This window comes from Aspergillus flavus, chromosome 5 (genome assembly GCF_009017415.1).
Source record: "Aspergillus flavus chromosome 5, complete sequence".
In the NCBI taxonomy this organism is placed as follows: domain Eukaryota; kingdom Fungi; phylum Ascomycota; class Eurotiomycetes; order Eurotiales; family Aspergillaceae; genus Aspergillus; species Aspergillus flavus.
The window spans coordinates 1963684-1983360 of record NC_092408.1 but is presented as its reverse complement, the minus strand read 5'-3'; the positions used below and the strand labels follow the sequence as shown (position 1 = coordinate 1983360).

At 48.0% G+C, this 19677-nt stretch overlaps 6 protein-coding genes across 6 annotated transcripts; 4 read left to right on the top strand and 2 right to left on the bottom strand.

The window, feature by feature from the left end:
- Window positions 1–143: 143 nt before the first annotated feature.
- On the bottom strand, window positions 144–3669 carry F9C07_2284869 (cell cycle checkpoint protein). Its single transcript, XM_041292886.2, has 6 exons — window positions 2229–3669; window positions 1633–1675; window positions 1362–1480; window positions 501–1305; window positions 357–433; window positions 144–300 (listed from the first exon to the last, which is right to left on the bottom strand). The coding sequence occupies exons 1-6, from the start codon at window positions 2322–2324 to the stop codon at window positions 274–276; spliced, it is 1167 nt and encodes a 388-aa protein (XP_041147672.2). The 5' UTR covers window positions 2325–3669; the 3' UTR covers window positions 144–273.
- Window positions 3670–4387: 718 nt separating this feature from the next.
- Window positions 4388–8353, top strand: F9C07_2234153 (uncharacterized protein; the record flags this gene model as incomplete). The annotated part of the gene is made up of 1 exon (XM_041286384.1): window positions 4388–8353. The coding sequence occupies one exon, from the start codon at window positions 4388–4390 to the stop codon at window positions 8351–8353; it is 3966 nt and encodes a 1321-aa protein (XP_041147671.1).
- An 845-nt stretch (window positions 8354–9198) lies between these two features.
- Window positions 9199–11917, bottom strand: F9C07_6221 (putative GTPase activating protein; the record flags this gene model as incomplete). Its single annotated transcript, XM_041292885.1, has 5 exons — window positions 9199–9554; window positions 9609–9927; window positions 9983–10245; window positions 10307–11687; window positions 11762–11917. The coding sequence occupies 5 exons, from the start codon at window positions 11915–11917 to the stop codon at window positions 9199–9201; spliced, it is 2475 nt and encodes an 824-aa protein (XP_041147670.1).
- A 1897-nt stretch (window positions 11918–13814) lies between these two features.
- Window positions 13815–15026, top strand: F9C07_2234151 (uncharacterized protein; the record flags this gene model as incomplete). The annotated part of the gene is made up of 5 exons (XM_041292902.1): window positions 13815–13889; window positions 13955–14107; window positions 14193–14374; window positions 14430–14845; window positions 14899–15026. The coding sequence occupies 5 exons, from the start codon at window positions 13815–13817 to the stop codon at window positions 15024–15026; spliced, it is 954 nt and encodes a 317-aa protein (XP_041147669.1).
- Window positions 15027–15504: 478 nt separating this feature from the next.
- On the top strand, window positions 15505–17091 carry F9C07_2204002 (iron-sulfur cluster-binding protein; the record flags this gene model as incomplete). Its single annotated transcript, XM_071509578.1, has 6 exons — window positions 15505–15762; window positions 15825–16296; window positions 16350–16674; window positions 16728–16800; window positions 16859–16976; window positions 17036–17091. The coding sequence occupies 6 exons, from the start codon at window positions 15505–15507 to the stop codon at window positions 17089–17091; spliced, it is 1302 nt and encodes a 433-aa protein (XP_071364420.1).
- A 492-nt stretch (window positions 17092–17583) lies between these two features.
- F9C07_6223 (putative integral membrane protein, Mpv17/PMP22 family) lies at window positions 17584–18990 on the top strand. Its single transcript, XM_071511442.1, has 4 exons — window positions 17584–17694; window positions 17782–17926; window positions 18165–18482; window positions 18551–18990. Exons 2-4 carry the CDS (start codon window positions 17825–17827, stop codon window positions 18698–18700), a joined length of 570 nt encoding a protein of 189 aa, XP_071364419.1. The 5' UTR covers window positions 17584–17694; window positions 17782–17824; the 3' UTR covers window positions 18701–18990.
- The last annotated feature ends 687 nt before the right edge of the window (window positions 18991–19677 follow it).

Here is a 19677-nt window from a genome sequence, read left to right as displayed (position 1 = left end):
GCTTCCCCTTATTCCCCCCCTTTGATGACTGTTTTGCTTACGTTTCTATCCATTTGAGATCCCTAAATTTGGCATTGAGTGATGTGGAGGTCTTCGGTCGAAGGCTTTCTGCTGCCTGGAGATTCACGGGACATGAAAGTTTTATTATTTGAACATTTTAATAGTATTATAATAATTTCGACCTTCTAACGCTCAGTGTTGTGTGCGTGTATATTGCGCGTACGTTTGCATACAGACCGTAGCACCTTCATAATCTAAACCCAGTAACTTTACTCAGGCCACGTAAGAATTGATATAATACTGTCCCTGTCAGCTTCAACTTCCACCAGCACTACGTCGACTGGAAAACAACTCACCGTCAAACAAGAATCCTCTCCGTTCCAGCTCCCCGGAAGGTAAACGTAGAGGATCAAAGCCGTCTCATGGATAAAACCTGTACGCAAGCCAACCGAGTCAGCAAGGTGCTCAAATCACAGTTGTGAGCACTGTCCCCAACTTACATGCAACGACCTTAGGACTCAATCGCCCAACACTCAGCACCCTCCCCCAATCCTTTCCGTCAATTCTTACCTTCGCCCAACCAGCCTCATCATCATCACTTATAGCTCTCATCCGCTCACTAGGCAGCTGCTCAATTTCCGTCTGAGAGAGCTGCCCCGGATCCAGCGACGGGTTTACCAGGTCCGTCCAGACACTCGAAATGCGCAGGGCATCCGTAGCGATGGCCAGCTTCAGCGATCCATGCATGTTAGCCGACAGTTCCAGTTTAGGTGAAACAGCAGACACAACCGCAGAACCCGAAGAGCCCTTGGAATCCGTCGCCAACTTAGTAAACCGCTCGGAGATACTCTTCAACTGGAACAAACTCGGCAGGATGATGTGCACATCAGGGTCCCGACATCGCGGCTCATGCAGCCCCTCGATGGCAGATTCATGAAGGACTTTTACAGGAATTTCTTGTGTAATTACCGTCTCGCGCTCCCGGGGCCCAGAAACGGCAGGTGGCCTTGACGCAGTGGTTGCCTGACCTACGCGACCGGCATCTCCCGCTTCTAGGGCCGGACCGGTCACGGCTGCATGGTCCGACTCAGTAATCCCCAGTGCGTTGGACCCGGTGGTCCAGGATGATGCATGGATCGTGAGAGCCAGGAGGGGGACGTTGCCTTTTTTGGTCAGACGCAGTTGGGCTGACGTCGCCGCTACGGCGGAGCGAAGGGCACGGTGGAGAGCACCGACTGGAACTTCGAGGTTGATAACCCCGGAGTTGGATTCCAGGATATAACTGGTTTCATCGAAGATGGCATCCTGGTGCGATTTGTTTAGATAGGACACTCTTCGCTCGGATGGCCAAGGGCACGTACCACGGGTAACTGCGCCCAGACTTGGGTGCCTTGGTCAGGGATGACGGTAAATCGAACGATTCCATCTTCCAGCCGCATCCAGCATACTTTACCCAGGGACGAGAGAGATGCTGTCAACTCTATATAGATAGGCGTTAGTGGTTAGTTGGAGTGCCCTGGCACTAGGTTGAAGCTCTTCCATTGAGACTTGGCGGGAGCACCACCAGGCAACATTGATATACAAAACAAGGTAGCCCACGGGGAGTCAAAGGAAAGATAAGGTAGCACATACTAGAGAAAGTTGCAGCGTCAGCGAGTTGAGTGCGAAATCGCATCTTCAATCAAGGCATGTCATGGCATCACATTAGTAGGGACTGAGAGTTGATTTGTTCTTATCGTCGACGTTCCTTATCGGCGATAAATTTAACCCTGACGCGGGAAAACACGAAAACATGTCCCAGGTCGATGTAGTAATGAGTTCGATTCTCATTCCAGTTTTCTATCTGACATTATATCACGTTTCCGTATTTGGCTATGATGATCTGGTTTGCCAGTGGGGTGATAAACATGCAATTTAAGTTTTATTGACTATATTTACTATGCCGATATATATCTTTCGGGAGAGTATCTACTACATATATATATATGTTAAGAACTTCCAGCCACGTTTTGGGTACCCATGACTCTGCTTTGTTTTTTTTTTTTTTTTATTTCCTTTAGCTGTAAGACATCTTTGTCTTGAAATACACAGCTCGATAAGTACAGCCCAAATCATCTGAATAGCTTCAGCTATCATCGATATGACGAGACGCAAATCAATTGGCTTAGGATTGGACTATCATAACCCAATCATCCTTACATGCTACACCAGAACAAGTAATTCCATACTGCACCATCATCTGGCCCCTTTTCTGGAAGACGTTTTTTCAGACGTTGGACGAGTGGGACGAACTTGGCCAATGCCATTGGAGATGTTTCAGGCATTAATTAGAGCAACGGACTGCTGGGTTGATCGGATCCCCACGTGGTTCTGTGCAATACATACAAGATCCTCCGTGTTGCTTCGGGACTATCGTCTTCCCCGGTCCCCGTTCGAAATTAGGCTCATCTTACTCCCTACTTAACCCTGGCCAGAAGACTGTACGCTTCGCAGATCAAAGGTCAGGTAACAGTCCTGGCTCCTTGCCTTGTGTCTGCTGGCTGTCTTAGTTTCAGATCAGTCGCGAAAGGCTGGATGGTCCAACAACTCCCTTGTTGTACTAGGTATAGATGCCGTCCCCTTCAATGCGGGCGTCCTTGGTCATAATCCATGATCGGTTTCAGCTAATGCAGGATTTCCAATCTTACCATTCTCTTTGATCAACACCTGCCACGCTCACAAAGGCTATCTGGCACTTCGATCGATGATTCATCACTTCGATTGACAAATCATGGTCAGTTCCACGGAGGATTCATCCATTCTCGCCGCCACAGCCTTGAATGGGCACCAAGATAACATGAAGAAGCTGTAGGAAGGTGACCACAAGGAATATCTTGTCAATGCTATCATGACGGGTGCGTACTCCGTAAAGTAGCAAAGAGAAGGTAGTGTCAGTGATCTACTGCTGCTATAAGTAAGGGGGTGTCGATCACAGATCTATTGTTGTTTTGGGTTCTTGATCTACTAGTTCCTCGCCTCTTTCCTCGCGCGGACGCGACTCGACGGCGATCTTCGAGCGTGACCAAAGCGCGTCTCTGATGGAGAACGAACAAAGTTTAGCTGACGATTCGCGTAATTACTACACCCCGAGAAGATTATTATGGGTACCTCGGAACTTTTCATGGTCTCCCATGGGAGATAACAACATTGAGCGCTCTGATCCCCTGCAAAGATATGCAAGTAAAAGTCCGTGCATAAACATGGTTTCTATGAATTGGCCACCCTTGACAGAATATACTATGCACAGTCCATTGATCAATTGGAATCTGAAAATCTATGGTTCACTTTGCTTCCTTTCGCCCCAGCCACCCACAGGGGGATTCATGTACCGTGAGACTCCACCGAGCTAGGGGGATTTGGTGTCATGTAGCTCTAGACATACATACATGCCGATATAATATCCGACGGGATGTTATACAGGAGAGTTCAAGTTAGTCTGCATCTCATTTATACAGCTCTGGAATGGAAACTAGAGAAGGTTTAGGTTTCCTGAGTCATAGAGAATGACATTTTATTAAACTTAAGAAGAGAAATTATTAGGACGGAGGATTCCCCAGAGGAAGAAGAAGAAGAAGAAGAAGCTAAGATTCAGAATAAAACCGAAAATCAATAGTGGCAAGCGAAGTGGTTGCTCCGTATAAATAGTAATCATGCCCCCCCTTTTGGCAAGCGGAAGGGCTCCACTTTGTCCCGTTCGAGCTGAACGAATGCTTAACCAACTTTCCTTTCTCCTCATTCCAGCTCACACTTGCAGCCACTTTCTTCGAATCATCGTCATTCCTTTACTAGAGAGACAACTGGAGCAGGTCTTTCCCCCCTCCCCCGTCTCAGCTCTGCAGTCTCTCATTCCACACTCGTTTTTTTGTTTCCCAGCTGCGCCTCTCCGATCCTTTACTTTCCCTACCCCCCAGCCTTCCGATTGTGATCTATCAATCCCCAGGCTCACCTTGTAAATCCTCCGTCTTTATCTGCCTCTCTTCCTCCCATATCTAGTTTTTCCTTTTCCTTTTCTCTCTCTTCGCACTTGATCCTGCATCTTAATTTACTAGTATTAATTACCGACACACTTATTTCCACTCATTTTTCATACAACAACGCCGACTGTCGTCTACCTGCCCAACCTTGACCTCAGCTCGGTATCTCCGGAACACCCCTAAACAACCTCACCTCCGCTGTCGCTTTGGGGTTCTGCAAGTTTCGCATCTCAGCATGCTTGCTTTTCAGCGGTACACTCTCTTTCATATTTCCAAATCAGCTATTCCACCGCCGTCTCCCAAATCGCAATCCTTGATTTCGTCCTTATCCGATCAACATCTGTGAGCTGTTCCGGTGGCCGTTCTCCTCCGACATGGCCACCAGTCGCAGCAATCCTATACCTCCACCCATCTCCCTTCCGGCCGCGAACTTCGCATCTCATGCCGTGCCACCGACTCCATCGCCCAGTCGACCAACAATCCCCAGTTACCAGTCTCTCGATCCATTACTCGCAAACCTATCCCCCGAATCTACTCTCGAAGCGCTTACCTCGACAGACGCAGTGCCGAAGAACGAACCCGCATACGACATCCTCTGCAAGAGCATATCCCAAGTCTCTGAGGCAGAGCGAGCTCTCGGAATCCGCGCGGCTGTTGCGGCACAGAATCTAAGCCTATGGTATAAAGAGGTACAAACCTGGGAATGGCCGAAATGCACGGATGCCCAACTGGGCCAAGGATTCATTTCGCCTTCTACCACGATATCCAATACTTCGGAGCCAGAATATCTGGGCAGCCTTCCTGCAGGAGTTGTAGCTGAACACGAGAAACGAATCGAGGAGATCCGTGATGGCATGGAAAGTCTTGGTGTCGACGAATTGAAAGAACACGTACTAAACGCTCATATTCCTTCACGGTCTCGGCCATCGTCATCTAATAGCAATCTTTCCGGACCCCCTTCTTTCAGCTATGTGCAATTAAGTGATTTCACCGCTGTTATCACCGCCACCATTTTGCGCGCTCTCCCACTTCTCTCCCGCCTGAACAGCCTCCTTTCCACGTGGGATGTTCGGTTACTAGTCCTCCGTCAGGTACCGGGACTATTGTGGAGCCTACGTCTAGCCCAGTCTGAATTGAATTCGGCCTTGGACTTGTTGAAGCCCTCTACACCCCCTAGCGAGCAGGATGCCTTATATTCCAGAACAAATTATCATGCTAAACGCGCTGCGCTGGAGGTGACGGTTCTTTCGGCGGGACGACGAATGGATCGTATGCTTGACGCGCTAGAGGGCCGGGAAGACTCATTGCCGGAGAATTGGATTGATGAATTGGAAGCCATTGAATCCGGTTTTGGTAACTGGGTCATGGACGCCGAGAAACAGACAGTTGAGAATGAATGGCGGCGCATGATGGCCAATAAACTGAAAAGCAAAGACCACCCACAAGTACCAAATCAACCAGCCCCTGTATCAGATGAAAATGGAGCTCCTGAAGACCTTACCACCCAACCCCCCGAGCCTTTTCCCCAAGCTGCACGTCCACCTTTGATGGAAACTATCGCTGAGGAACCTGGAAGCCCTACTGAGGACCAGATATCCTTCGAGACCATGCTTGACCAATCTGTCGCTACCTCTCAACGAATCGAACAAGCTCCCACTCGTGGGTCCGGTACATCGTCCTCTCTTGATGGCACAGAAACGGCCAACGATAGCTCTGAAGCCAGTCGAACAATCCAAGAGGCCGATACTGTAATTGAACCGATTGTTACCCCGGAACGAAGTACCACGAACACTGCGGTACTCGATGCGTTGCCTCTTGGCGAGAAAGAAACTGCAAATGCGCACCCGGTCCATGCCCAGCAAATCTCGTCAGAATCGGTGTGCACTGTCGCAGCTAAGGACATGCCTTTCTCTGATCTTAACCGGGAAGAAGTAACGTTGCCTGAAGATATTCTGCCGAGAAAGACGGAGCCTGTGTGTGAACTCCAGAAAGCAGCAGAAGATCCCTTCGTTGCTCAAGATAAGGTACTGGGATCGGCAGAACAACGATCTCAGGCAAGAGACTACCCCGGGAATTCCGCCTCTCCTGAAGCAGATAGTTCCCCAGCTAGTCCAAGTTCGCAAGCAGAAACTGGGAGTGTCATAATACAGAGACCCAAGGGTGTAGTAGATTCTCCCACACTGGAAGAAACGGTAGAGTCGCATGGTAGCGAAACATCGACAGTCCCAACTGCCCCCGAATCCATCATTGAGGTCTTTGGTCAACTGCGGTCTGCCTCAGCTGAAGAAGCAACGACTCCACCTAGCGTCACCGTTGAACCCGCCCCCACCGATGTTGCTGCTTCGATAGCGGTAAATCGAGATAGCTCACTTTCTTCTCGAACCAGCAGCCCTTCGTCGCCGGTGTCTTCTAGGGCCCCCCCCTCGTTGACAAATGACAAAGACACTGCAGCTCCATCTCCAAGACAACCTTTGGATAGCCCCATTAAGCTTTCCAAAACCAGACCGGGACGTTTGGATCCGGAAGAAACTTTGATCTCTCGTGGTCGACGAGCATCGGGCGCCTCCGTAGATTCTTCCGATTATCCATCACTCGTATCTAGCCCGGACATCCGAGGCTTGCATACCGTTTCGTCGAACGGAACGCCCAAACTTATCGAGACTCCTCCATTATTCCAGACAGATTATCAGCGTCCTGGGCCCATGCCAACTAATAGTGATCATACTTTGCGAGAAGACCGCTTGCTTCGCTTAGACAGCGAAAAGTCTCCGCCCACATCCTTAAAACACAATAGGGCTCTTAGCCTTCCACTGCAACGATTTATCAATGAACGATTGGATATGGACTACGAGGGTGAGTCAAACACCGATCTGACCATTCCGACCATTGACAAGAAAGTCACGGATTCCGTCGTGAGGTCAAGTTCCCATAATGATCGCCTGCGTCCACTGTCGCATTCGAGCAAACAGCGTCACCCCGCCCCCTCCACAGGTATTCGACGTCCTGTTGGCCGGCGTTCTGACCTTTCTCGGGAAGACCACACATCTTCAGGACCCGACAGCGTTACACAGAGACAGCCCAAGGTTTGGGAGCGCAACAAGAATACTTCTGTGAGAAATACAGCACATAAAGCTCCGGTTTCCCAACCACCCGTCCTTTCAACAGCCACCCGCGCCAGGAAGCAGCTGACTGCACACCCTAGTCTTGAGAGCATTGGGGCATATAAGTCTACGCCCCGTAGATCTGGAGAGACATTGACCGGCACAGCGAATGAAAAGACAGGCTCGCGGCCGTCGACTCCGGGTAGCCAGATCAGAAGGCCAAGGGATCATCTGGACGAGAAAATTAGCTCTATTCTTACTACCCTCCCGACTCGTATCCATTTTGAAGACCGTGAGGCTGATGCATCATCTGTGATATCGTCTTTGCCATTGAACGCTAGGGAGCGGTTCCGCTCTATATCCCCACAAGGGTCAGCGTCACGCAGCGGCACGCCCACTCCATCGCTTACCCTCACCCCTGCTGGTTCTCGTAGGAGATATTCTCATGCTCCAGAGGAAAGCTCCGTGAAACTATACCATCTGCACCAAGGTGGTAAAACCGTTCCTACCAAGCTGTTCGTCCGTTCAGTGGGAGAAAATGGTGAGCGCGTGATGGTCCGTGTTGGTGGTGGTTGGGCGGATTTGGCCGAATATCTGAGGGAGTATGCTATTCATCATGGGCGACGACACGTTTCGGACACGCCTCGGGTCGAGGTCCAAGGATTGTCATCTCGTGAAACGACACCAACTTACACGCCACCAGGGAGCAGGCTTACTAGGTCTGGCAATGGACGATGCACGCCGTCCCGACCCCATTCTGTTATCAGTAACCGACCATCATCCTCACTGGCTGTACGCAAAACGAGACGGGCTTCAAATGTATCTGATATGACCGACCTCAGAGCAGCAAGTACAATCGAGACACTAAATTTATCATCATCCCCTATGTCAACTGTCTCCTCGCGCAGACGGCTCTCGACTTCTTCCAATACCTCTTTCGGTGCGGCTTCAACAATGAGCGACGCTCGGTATGGATCTATTCCTCTTGGTTTGGCGGGACCTAAGCCACGGTCTAGGTACGCCCCTATGAGCGCAGAAAGTGAAGCGTGGGTGGAAGATGTCCTGGGTCAAGCACGGAGAAGCTCGTCCCTGAGACCTTTCACATTTGGCCTATCCCCTCCCGAGCAAGATCATGCTGCTGGTAAAGTTCCCACTTTACCTAAATCTAGAAGCATCAGTGATATTGGCAAAGTTGGTTCGAGCAAGCGAGTTGTCCTTCGCGGGCTTGGCAGCCGGTAACCTGGATTCATCGATGCATTGCCCTCTTTGATTATTGCCTCACCTCCAGCATTTATTCCCTCCTAAAATCCCCCTTCTTATTTACTTTGGTCTACTAGCACTGGCGTTTGCCGTTTATCCGGGTTTCTTTTCATCAGAGGACGGTTCTAAGAAAAGTATCAGCCATTTGCATTGTCGGTGTTTTTTTATTTCATTTTATTTTCTTTCCGGCATTTTCCAAAGGGGTTCTGTTTGAATTTGATTTCCTCTTCTCTGCCATTTCTCATTCTTTTTGACAGGCATCTAGATGGTATCATTCATCTTTGGCATATTTGCATTCAAGCAAGCGTTTCGGCTTCTGTTTGTGTCTCTTGTCGTCTGTTTATTGTTTTCAATTCTTTTGCACATATCTAGATACCCTCATACACGGTTCCTACCTTCTTCTATGGCCGCTTTTATGTTTATATTTTAGAAGAAAGAGTACATAGGGGATTCAAGAATTCATTAAACATTGACAATTCAAAGTCACTAGTTATTTCACATCGTTACTCTTTCTCTATAATCTCACTCTGCCGAGTTGAGAGCCTCAGACTGGCTAGACCCATTGCTTCGAAGAATTCGCCTTATATAAGTTACGAGAATATAAGAAAAACGCTAATATGAACGCCCACCAATCCAAACCGGCTACAGCCAGCTACCGAGCAGTAACCCATAATCCATAAGACCCAATTAACCCGGGGTACAAGTGCAAAACACGCCAAGTCTTTGTGTAAGAACGATCATACCAAGACTTATCGTAAAATAACATGATGACTGAGCCATAATCCACCCTTTAAAGTTACACGCGTACGATGCAAAAGACTTCTTTAGGATGAATTTTGTATGTGTTCGCGTCGTTCAGAGGGCTGTCGCTTCCAGGGGATATCTTTACTGAATAACTCTCTCAGTTCGGGAGAAATTACTTGGGGCTCGCTGTTGTCACCTGGTGGAGCGCTGGGTCCGGAGCTGGTGCCGCTGCTGAACCCGGTGCTTGGTGGTCTTTGTGGCGACTTGCCTTTATCTGCATCAGAAGGGGACTGGATGGGTTTTCGTTGGTGAGCAGAAGGGGCGGGGAAGTTGTTTTTCTTGTCTATTGCTTGAACGGCTCGATCGAAGCGACGAAATAAGGATTCGGCGCGGGTGAGGATTGGGATGAGTTCCATGGTGTTGGAGAGTTCGTTAACTGCAAATATCAGCTTAATAGAGTTTCAGGGTTGAGAGAATGGGGAGTACTCACTGTATTTCAGGACTTCATCGAAATGCTTCAAGTGGTCCATGATGACATCTCTGTGCTTCTCTAGGATTGCCAAAGCAATAAAGAGGTGGAAACTGCTGGATAGATAGTCGGTCCACAATGTCTCCCAAAGGCGTAAAACATCTACCCATTCAAATTCGCGCTTATACCATACGAGGAGCATGCGGAAGAAGAAGAAAAAGTTTGTGCTATCGGCAGACTGAAGGTGGAGGTATAGCTGAGGATCCATGAGTTGTACAAGGTGATCTAATGTCAGAAGTTGGGCACGCATGCCAGACTGGTCGCGAAGAAAGTTGCGTTCCTATTGGATTGGTCATTAACAGAAGGTGGTTGATGATAGGGGGTGTAATCGTTACCATTCGGTCCATGAATCCGACAAACGCCCAAAAGGCGACTGCATCATCCTGCATGACCGCATATATCGGTGCTAACAGGTCACTCATTCCTTGGACATAGCCTAAGTCAGGGTTATATTCGTTATACGTCAACAACATGTCTTTCATCTGTTCGAGATGAACATTCGTCCCTGTGTCTGCAAATGGCGAGTCAGGGTCTGGATGAGGAATATCTTCCCCAGCAAAGAGAGGAATTGTGCGATCGGTACGATGTACATCCTTTTCTGTGATTGTAAAGTTTAATCAGTAGCGGAGACGGTAAAACAGTGTGTAAAGGAGGCATACCGATGCGATTTCTCTGCTCTTTCCAATACTCATGCTGTTCCTCGGTGGAATGTCCCTCGACCATCGTTTCCCACCAGGCACCCTTTAATCGAATGTACTCATCCCGTTTGGAATTCATTAGAGCTTGACGTTCGTCATGGGAGCTGTCCCATGGATATACACCAAGCAGGAAAAGCCAAGCTAACTTTCTGACGCCATCGTTCGGATCGAGACCCCCATGGAATATTCTCTCTTTCACCTCCTCAACAGTAACCTGCAATCTACCCGTAGCGGGGTCAAAGAATCCCTCCCATTCTTTTAAAGTCACTGTCTTGCGTCGTTCGTGAATGGACATGGTTCCCGTTTCAAGCTCGAGAATTTCGAAATCACCCACGGAGCTGTTTTCCATCTCGAGGACATCCCGTGCAGTCCATATCCGCTGGTTCCTCTCGCGTTCGCTCTGTTCAGATATGCTCATGGCCCATCGAGCAAGATATAGCCTGGCACTATCAAACTCATCCTGCAAGGTTTGGATCTCCGGTGTCTTCATCAGCCGACGAACTTGCGGAGGAATTCGCGGATTTTCGGCTATCTCATTCGCTGTCCGCTTTGTAAAGGTCGTGATTTTGCTCAGCTGCTCAAGCACCTTCCACCTAGTCTCCTTAATCGCTTTCATGAAAGGATCCATTCCCGCGTCCCGCTGTCCGCTGCTACCTTGCGCGGATGGACCAGTGGCTTGATCCTGGGCTCTGGTTACTGTTCCATCGGCCGTCAACGGCCGCCCAAACGATATGCGATCTTCTTCGGATGGGTTGATCAAATATACGCTATTATCGGCGGCTGAGCGCTGCACCTCGACATACTTCCGAAGCCACCTTAGAACCTCGTCGCCACCCCAGAACAGACTGCCATCCTCACCGAAGGGGTCAAACGATTCCTGAGTCCTCTTCCTTTTTTGTAGGATGGTAGATTCGCATTCGCTGTCATGGAAGAACAGGGCGGGAAAGCTATCACCTGCACGCGTATTGATCACAAGGCTTCCAAACCACCATCCGATGCTCGGGGGTCGTACAAGTAATGAGTAGATCTCAGAAAGTGGTACGGCAAAGGCATAGAGCCCTATTGGGTCTTTATGGGTAGTGGTTGTCGGCAGAGGGGGTACCAAATATCTCTGTCGCGGGGGAGAGGAGTCGCCCGCAAGATCGACTTTGACATACGTGTTATAGGCGTCGCCTAGCGAGGATTCCGGAACCCAGGCAAGGAGGTATGATGATAGCTCGGCCTTTCTTGAAGAGTCGGCCGATGCGATCGCATTCGAAGCACCATGAGCCGGCTTTTGTTGAATGAGGGCGATGAACCCAGGAATATTATCTTTGGAGGAAGGGGTGGGGTGAACGTAGACCTGTAATGCTCGGTATAGATCGGAACCGTCAGCGATTAATTGATATTGAGTAAAACTTTTGGCAGTTCTCTAACCTTGCTTTTTGAGAATAGCAGTTTGACTCCTCTCCCAGTTGTCGCATGTGAGATGGTGTTGTAATCGTCTTCCTCGTCGTCGCTGACGTCGTAGTAAGAAGCCGTCGGCGATGGCGGAGAAGGTGGTGGGGTGTACTGAACTTCCTTGCGTGCCATTTTTCTCTTTGCGTCTTTATTTCAAGACCACAAATAGATGGTGATTCTGTTCAAATGACTCAGGAAAGACAGTTCATCGTTCTCCGTGATATAAGTAGTTATTTGTTGTATGGAAATCCCCCGTTTGGTAGGTGAATTGCGGGGAGAAATGAAGAAAGGCGCAAACGTCACGAAACCAATGGAGATCCACCTGATCACAGCTGCATGTGATCTCCACCCATGAAACTGCCAATGATTTTTATGTGATATGTCAAGATCAACTCACTACTTAGGAGTATACTTTCTTTTCTTTCTCCTTTCTTCTCCTACTGTAAAAAACAATGTATGTTCAGCAGCATAACAAACAAGGTATGTGGCGTGGCATGTGGCTCGTTCCGTAGATAATATTTATACTAATCGATAACGGTCAGCATAGCCACAATCGAAATGGTTGCTGCCTGGCTAAAATCCCCGACTCTGGAAGAATATTAATCCTCCTTTTTGTCTGGTCTTGAAAAATCCGAGGAGAAAGAGATACGTCTCACGAATTCAGGATATCGTATTGGATTATCAGGCTATCGCTGGCCCATGACCACTGGTCAAAGGTATTAGTATCATGGATGGGTAGAACTAGACTCTCCTCATACCATAAGCTTCTGGAAACTCAGAATATTACAAGATAACCCAATCGGCAACCCGAATACAAGTTGGATAACCCCCCGAGCCCACTGCCCCACAGGTTGAACCCTTCATCCCGTAACCCGAACCAGCTCTTGGTTATACTAGTGGACGTCGGGCCGGGTCTGGTTTCCCTAAGCTAAGTTACTTGGCCTACAACAGGGATACACGGGCTGTCAATTGTCTGAATGAAACGACTACTCACGTCTTGCTTCAGATTTGATGTTATACAGGCACATTGTGGTACGTATTACGACGAGTTGAGGTTCACGCAGCCGTCTAGAAACAGATGGGAGGTTACCTGTCTCTGGTTTTAATCTGACTCGTCAAGAGAGCTAAATGACCGCTCAAGCCTTACAAGTGAAGTAGACTATGAACGTGCTTAATACAAGGTTCTCCTCTCGTGAAGCTTTCAAGATATGGTCGAAATTTTTTTTTTATCAATACTAGTACTCAAAGCTCGGGGGATAAATGGGTTGAACTGTACCAGTTATATCGATAGGTATTGAGTTCCCATCATTCCGGGTACAAAAGTACATGCAGGTATATTAGTGTTGCGAATGCCTGAATGGTAGGTAGCTCATATTTCCAATGCTACAGGCAGATCATCTCTTCAAACCATCCATTATTGGTCACTCACCAAACCATTAGGTAAGGATCGAATCCTACCTAGGTACCAGGTGACTACCAGTGAGGAGGCATTAATGACGATTATGGATTCGTGACACATCAGTATTGCTTTGACGCTGTTCAGTAGGGACCTCGGCTTAGTTTCATAAACTAGTTTATATGATATTCAATGATGTCAATGCATATCTCAGCTTCAAACACCGGCCAATCTTAGCAGTGAACCAGAGACCTGCTCATCAACGCGGACTATGGTATTAGGTTATAACCTGGGTCAAATGTACTTTTGGAGAATCATATACATAGGAGAAGTGAAGAGAAAGATATCCTGGAGTTTGCTACCTCTCCGAAATTTGTAAGTTCCCGACTGAGCCGTATACTTGGAGTACAACAAACGTGCAATGGAACCACAGCCGCGGGATCCGGATCCCATAGCCCGTTCAGGAAACGATACGCCTGTCCAATTGAATAGCAAAGTGATGTACTTCTGTGTAGATCGATCAGTCACACTGACACAATGAGGGAATATATAAGGTAATGGATAGCTATGGCTCCCGCTTTACAAGGACAGCTGTTTTCCTTATTACATGTACTAATATCGGAACTGTACAAAATGCCCGAACTTGCACGCACGCTGCCAGCTTCCTGGTACTGCAGCCTTCCGCTCTACCAGCTTGAGCGAAGAGCTGTTTTCATGAAGGCACGCCAGCCAGCCTTGGATAAGTGACGTTTGAAAGTGGCTAACAGACTTAGTCTTGGTATCTCCTTGGACCTGTGACGAAGTTCCAGAACGTCGGGGAAAAGAATGAGTACGAAATTGCCCAACAGCCCATCTTGGCTTTCAGGGCCTCTGGCAGTTCTCCTTTACCCGAACCAGGCGAGTTTCAGGTGATCTGTGGGAAAACAGTGCGTCTCATGTCCCTTGCTTGGATGCACACCTCCACAAGTAGACAGGAATTTCCAGTGAAATATGTCGGTCTGACTGTAACAGGAGAACCCGCTGCGATACCATATCACTCCGACCGGCCTCATCTTTACGACCCTATCAGATGAGGCGCCTAGCTTTCATGAGTATTTTCCGGACCTGGAGCCATTATTGCAGAGAGTAGACTTTACCAGACTACCCTACAGGCACAGCATCAAATATGAAGGACGATTCAACTGGAAGACTATGTAATCTCTCTGATAGTGCATGTTGAGTGGATAGATGCTTATATTACAACCGCAGGGTCGACGGATATCAAGAATGCCTTCATTGCCAATACACCCATCCATCGTTCTCCGTCTACTATCCGCCGACCTTCTACACCGTTCACAATCACCAAAACTTTTCGCAACACATTGCGGACCCTAATAAGCCAGATGATGGGCTGTTCCTCTATTTCTTCCCCAACTGTACATTAAATGTGTATGGTGGAGGGATGTCCTCGTTCCGAGTTTGCCCAACAGAAGACCCAAATATCACCCGAATGGAATTCGACTACTACCACATGGAATCCGGTGAGAAGTTCGAAGAATACTTCAAGTTCGTCCGTCAGGTCGCCATGGAGGACTACGAGCTCTGCGAGAAAGCCCAGGATAACCTTGGCAGGGGAGTGTATAGTGAAGGAATTTTGAATCCGGAGAAAGAGAATGGTGTTTCCTGTGAGTACGACAGATTTCGAAGTCTCCATGACCCCACTACTAATGGCGCTCAGTCTACCAGGACCGAGTATTTGAGTTGGTGTGCCAGCAACATGCCGCAGATCAGTTAGCAACGGAAAGTGTTACTCCAGTGACGGAAGAACGAGACAAGGGACTGGAGCAGATCCCGGCCACCGCATGAGGATAGCAAACTGTAGGTGGGGCCCATTCTGGAAATATTGTGCCTATGATAACCTGGATTATTCCTTATTGCCAAATTCAAAGCTCTACGGTATGATCTATTGGTAGTTATATTTAATCGAAACCGGAAACTTTGAATTTCCATGTAACCCTCAACTTTCAGAAACAGTAAACTATATATTAACCGAGATCATATGTAACATCCAGTGACCCTATTATTTCAAGTGCCTCTGGAAAATCCATCCTAATCTGGCAAGCGTATGAGCGGTCAACACTATTTGCTGGCTAATCTCGGAGGATGTGATAACAGATACGTAGGCATGCGGAGGTGAAGGCCAAAGATCATCGAGCTCTGAATCCTGTAAGTCCCTTCTATGCTCGAGCGAGCCCTTTTATAGATTTCACCAGACCCTGAAAGGTCTGGGGGACAAATATTCTTTCAAGAGGCTTACAGAAACTTCAAACTGGAGTCACTCATCATGGAAGCTTTCATTTTCCCGACAGCACCCACGTTGCTTGCACTGCTAGCTGGAATAGCTTTTCTATACCGGTTCTGGCCGCACAATTTAACATCAAACCCTAAGCTATCGAATCCTAAGACATCTGACACCCTTAGTTCAATCCCAGATGTCGCTAAAGAGGAGAATTGTGGAGTTTCCAAAGAATCAGATTTCCCAGCAGGCTGGTGGGTGAGCAAGGACGTATTCGAGCTCGAAAAGCGTGCAATATTTAGTAAGGCAAGTGGATTATACCATTAAGCCACTATTTTTGAGGATGCACTATCTGATTTAACATCTAGTCATGGCTTTGTCTCTCTCATCGCAGTCGCTTTGCGAAGGCTGGTGACTATCAGTCCTACGAGGTGGCTGGGTTTCCCATTTTTTTAATCTTAGGAAAAGATGGGAAAGTCAGAGCTTTCCACAATGTCTGCCGTCATAGAGCATACACAGTCACGAAGAAGGAATGCGGATCCTCTGCCGTGCTTGGTTGTCGATACCATGGCTGGAGTTACAACACCTACGGCGAGCTTACCAAAGCTCCTCATTTCGATGAGATTCCAGGCTTTGACAGATCACAGAACAGCCTATTCGCCATTCATGCGGTTACGAACGGAGCTGGATTTGTATTCGTTAACCTTGACGCTAGCCCAAGAATCTCGTCGGTCGACACAGGTCTGCTAGATGCCTTTGCAAGCAACAATAAACTGGACTCTCAACCATTATGGGTTGCAGGACAGACGATCAAGGCTGATTTTAATTGGAAAATGGCCTGTGGGTTGATTTATTGTTTGTTTTATTCGGTCTGGTGTCTGACTTCCTAGCAGTCAGGTCGAAGCAATTGATTGACTTCGCCAAATTGGAAAATGCAATTGAACAGACGAGCTATCTATCTCAAGTGACCAGTATCTTGAAGCATTTTCGGGCAAAATCAGAACATTTTTCGCTCTTCCCCTTTACCTCTTTTCACACTATCAAGAGGACCGGATGGTGGTGTGCACTGAGCTTTATATCAGTATCTGAACAGAAAACTGCAATCCGATACGACCTATACTGCTCGAAGAATGACAGCTCTTGTTTCCAGATAGTTGCGGATAAATTGGCCGAACTTGTGGAGGAGAGAGCCCGGGAACTAGAAACAGAGTATCAAGAGTACGTTCTGGGATGAACATTTAACGCGAATTGACAACTGACCCGGCCCCAAGGTCATTCATATCTGTGCCCCCAAGTCTTCACACTGAAGAGATAGGTAATATTTCCCCCTTCTCTTCTTCTTTCGTGAGGTTATTATGTTCTCCATGAGCGCTGAAAAAACTCCGCCTGAGTAGCATTTCAGAAGAATATTCTCGACTGCCTCGAAGCTCATGTCAAGCTGGAGAAAGCGCAGGGAGCCGAAGTGTTTCCAGCGATGAGAAAACCAAGGGAGAATTCCAGGTTTCAGCAAGCTGAACAACGTTAGTACCGTCCAAGTCGTATAAGCGTGCGTTCCGAGTGTGCTAATAAAATATGGTAGTCTGCAAGGAACTTGACTGTAAGAGCGAGTTCAGAGGAAAAGATCTCGCATGGTAAACGCGCAGATGCTTTGCATTTTCTTTTATTCTGGTTGATTGACTTTTCCTTGTTTGCGTTCGCATTGTCCCTACCACCCTGGACAGACGTACTCCGTATAGCGTCATTACCGAACGTGTCAGTTGGAATCTTGGCACCGTTGTTGCAATCTGGTCAATAGATAGCTCATTAATAATAATTCCCAGTCGTCTCAGATTCACACCTCGCTTCTACTCTTACCGAGTTGACAGGGAAAGAAGCAAATCCTCGAGAAAACTCCCGGTGGATCGTACCGATCGGATTCATCATCGAATCATATTGATCGGGCGTGTAAACCTTCCCCTTTCTCACAATTGACAATTTGCACCGTTAAATCGATCAACACCCCAACTCCACATCCCCAGCGCGTCGGACCGCACAGGGCGGACCCTCGTATCCTTAAATACATTGGGGTTGCCTCTGCAGAATTGGCAGTTGAAAATCAATACTACCACTTTTTTCTTTTTCATTCGAGTTTCCTGACCCGAACATCAGGTTTCTGTTGTTGACGTTATCGAGCCAATCAGATCACCCAACCGGGGTAAAGGCTGTGTTCTGCACTCGTTTCGGCAACTCGTATTTAGCGTACGTCGCTTGAGGATTAACGGCGATGATCGATCATGGCGGAGTTTACAAGTGCGAATCCGGCTAACTTTCGTATTTACAAGGCAGTGAGCTGAACTTTGAGACTGGCACCTGTCATTGAACGTCTGTCATGATGGCGCTTCCTCCCATCGCGAAGGCCACTCTACAAGCTGCGCTGATTAATGCCGGGTCAAATATACTGGCACAGAGCATCCAGTCATATAGAGATGAGGTAAGTAGCATTCATGGATGCATGTAACATGGGGGCGGGGGAGTGTGTGTAAGGCACCTTAGCAAATTGGCCCCCAACCTCACTGATTAATTCATGCATGCTGCTAGTCAGAAAAGAAAAAATGGGCTGACGGCTTGATTCGCTAATCGGCGCCATGGTCGGAGTTATATGCATTGAATGATTATGCATCAGCACTCTCTCCATGATGAGCGTCGGATAGCTTCAAACACCTTCATAGAAACCGTTCGAACTGGATCTGCAAACACTGTTTCAATTCACAACATGTGCCTTTGTGATGTCCCCCATGACCTTCCTGTGGTTGGAAGGTCTGGAATCAGCACTTCCAGGTCATACTAGCGAGGAGCCCGCCGCCACCAAGTCAACGACCGAAAAGGCGGATAAGTCCAAACAAAAGAAGTTAAATGTGAAAAACACGGTGGCAAAGGTTGTGATCGACCAAGTCGTCGGTGGCGCCTGGGCTACCGTCCTTTTTAGTTTGACCATGGGACTGCTGCGTGGGCAAGAGTATGATGTTCTTATGGACCAGATTCGCAAAGTCCGTATATCCGATATCACCCATGGCTTGGTTGGGACATTGCTTGCTGACTTACGCTGGTTTAATAGGATTTCTGGCCCCTCCTGATCGCGGGATTTAAGCTATGGCCATTGGTTTCAATCCTGAATTTTACTGTCGTCCCAGCAGATAAGAGACTGTTGGTTGGTAGTATATTCGGTGTCGTCTGGGCTGTTTACTTGAGCTTGATGTCTGGGTAACTGGGCGACGGCGCTGGGGCGCTTTGCCGTGAGATCCGACGCAATTGGTATACTAGTCGGCGAAGTGGTATCTACTTTTGGGAAATGGCTGGGATGACCAGATAATAAATGTGTTGGTGGAACCCAGTTGCGACTAGAGAATTGGGGCAGGAAAGACGTAATAGTGTAAAGGGGCCGAGCGGGGTTGATGATGATCATGATGAACAGCGACAACTGCTGCATCGTCGGCAGCTCACCGAAATGGATAAAATCGACTAGTTTGAGCGAAAATGCCACGTTTTTTTTTGCCCCAAACACTAGTATCTCAAAACGAGGGAGCCAGTCAGACATGGAAAGAAAGACATGTCTCTGGAGAAACTTAACTTCCAGCCAACAAAGAAACAGAACGGATGGATAGTTTGGACGATCAGGATCATGAATTATCTCACCCCACATGAAACAGCATCCCTCGAGCGGGCCCTGACATGTACCATCATCAATGGTGCTGCCGTACAACTTGATATGTGAACACATACCGGAGCGGGACATAACTCCCGAGTCCGCCTACGAGGCACAGCTCCCGTTGATAGTATACAAGTTCTGTATCGAGTAAGCAGGTCAGCATGTTCCGAACATTACTCGGGAAAATTAGAATTTGCGGGTTGGAATGGAACGGGTGGGCAAGGCGTAAAACAAAGAACAAGTCGGGCTGATCTTTATCCACATTCTACTACTTATTTGCTGTTAACTCAAATGATGTGTTGTGGACTGGGTGATAACAGATTGAGCGGGAAGTCGAAAAAGGCCAAGAGTTTGACACTCAATAGTCGTCGTCTAAAGTAGTACAAGTAAGCGTTTAATTACTGTGCAGCCCGAATGGCCTAGGGCATGAATATTGGACGCGAAGTCCCAGCGTAAGCTGCATAAGAAGGGCCGGAGGAAAGACCCCGGTCAAATTTACAGATTACCACTATTCTGGACGAGGTTACGCTATTTTC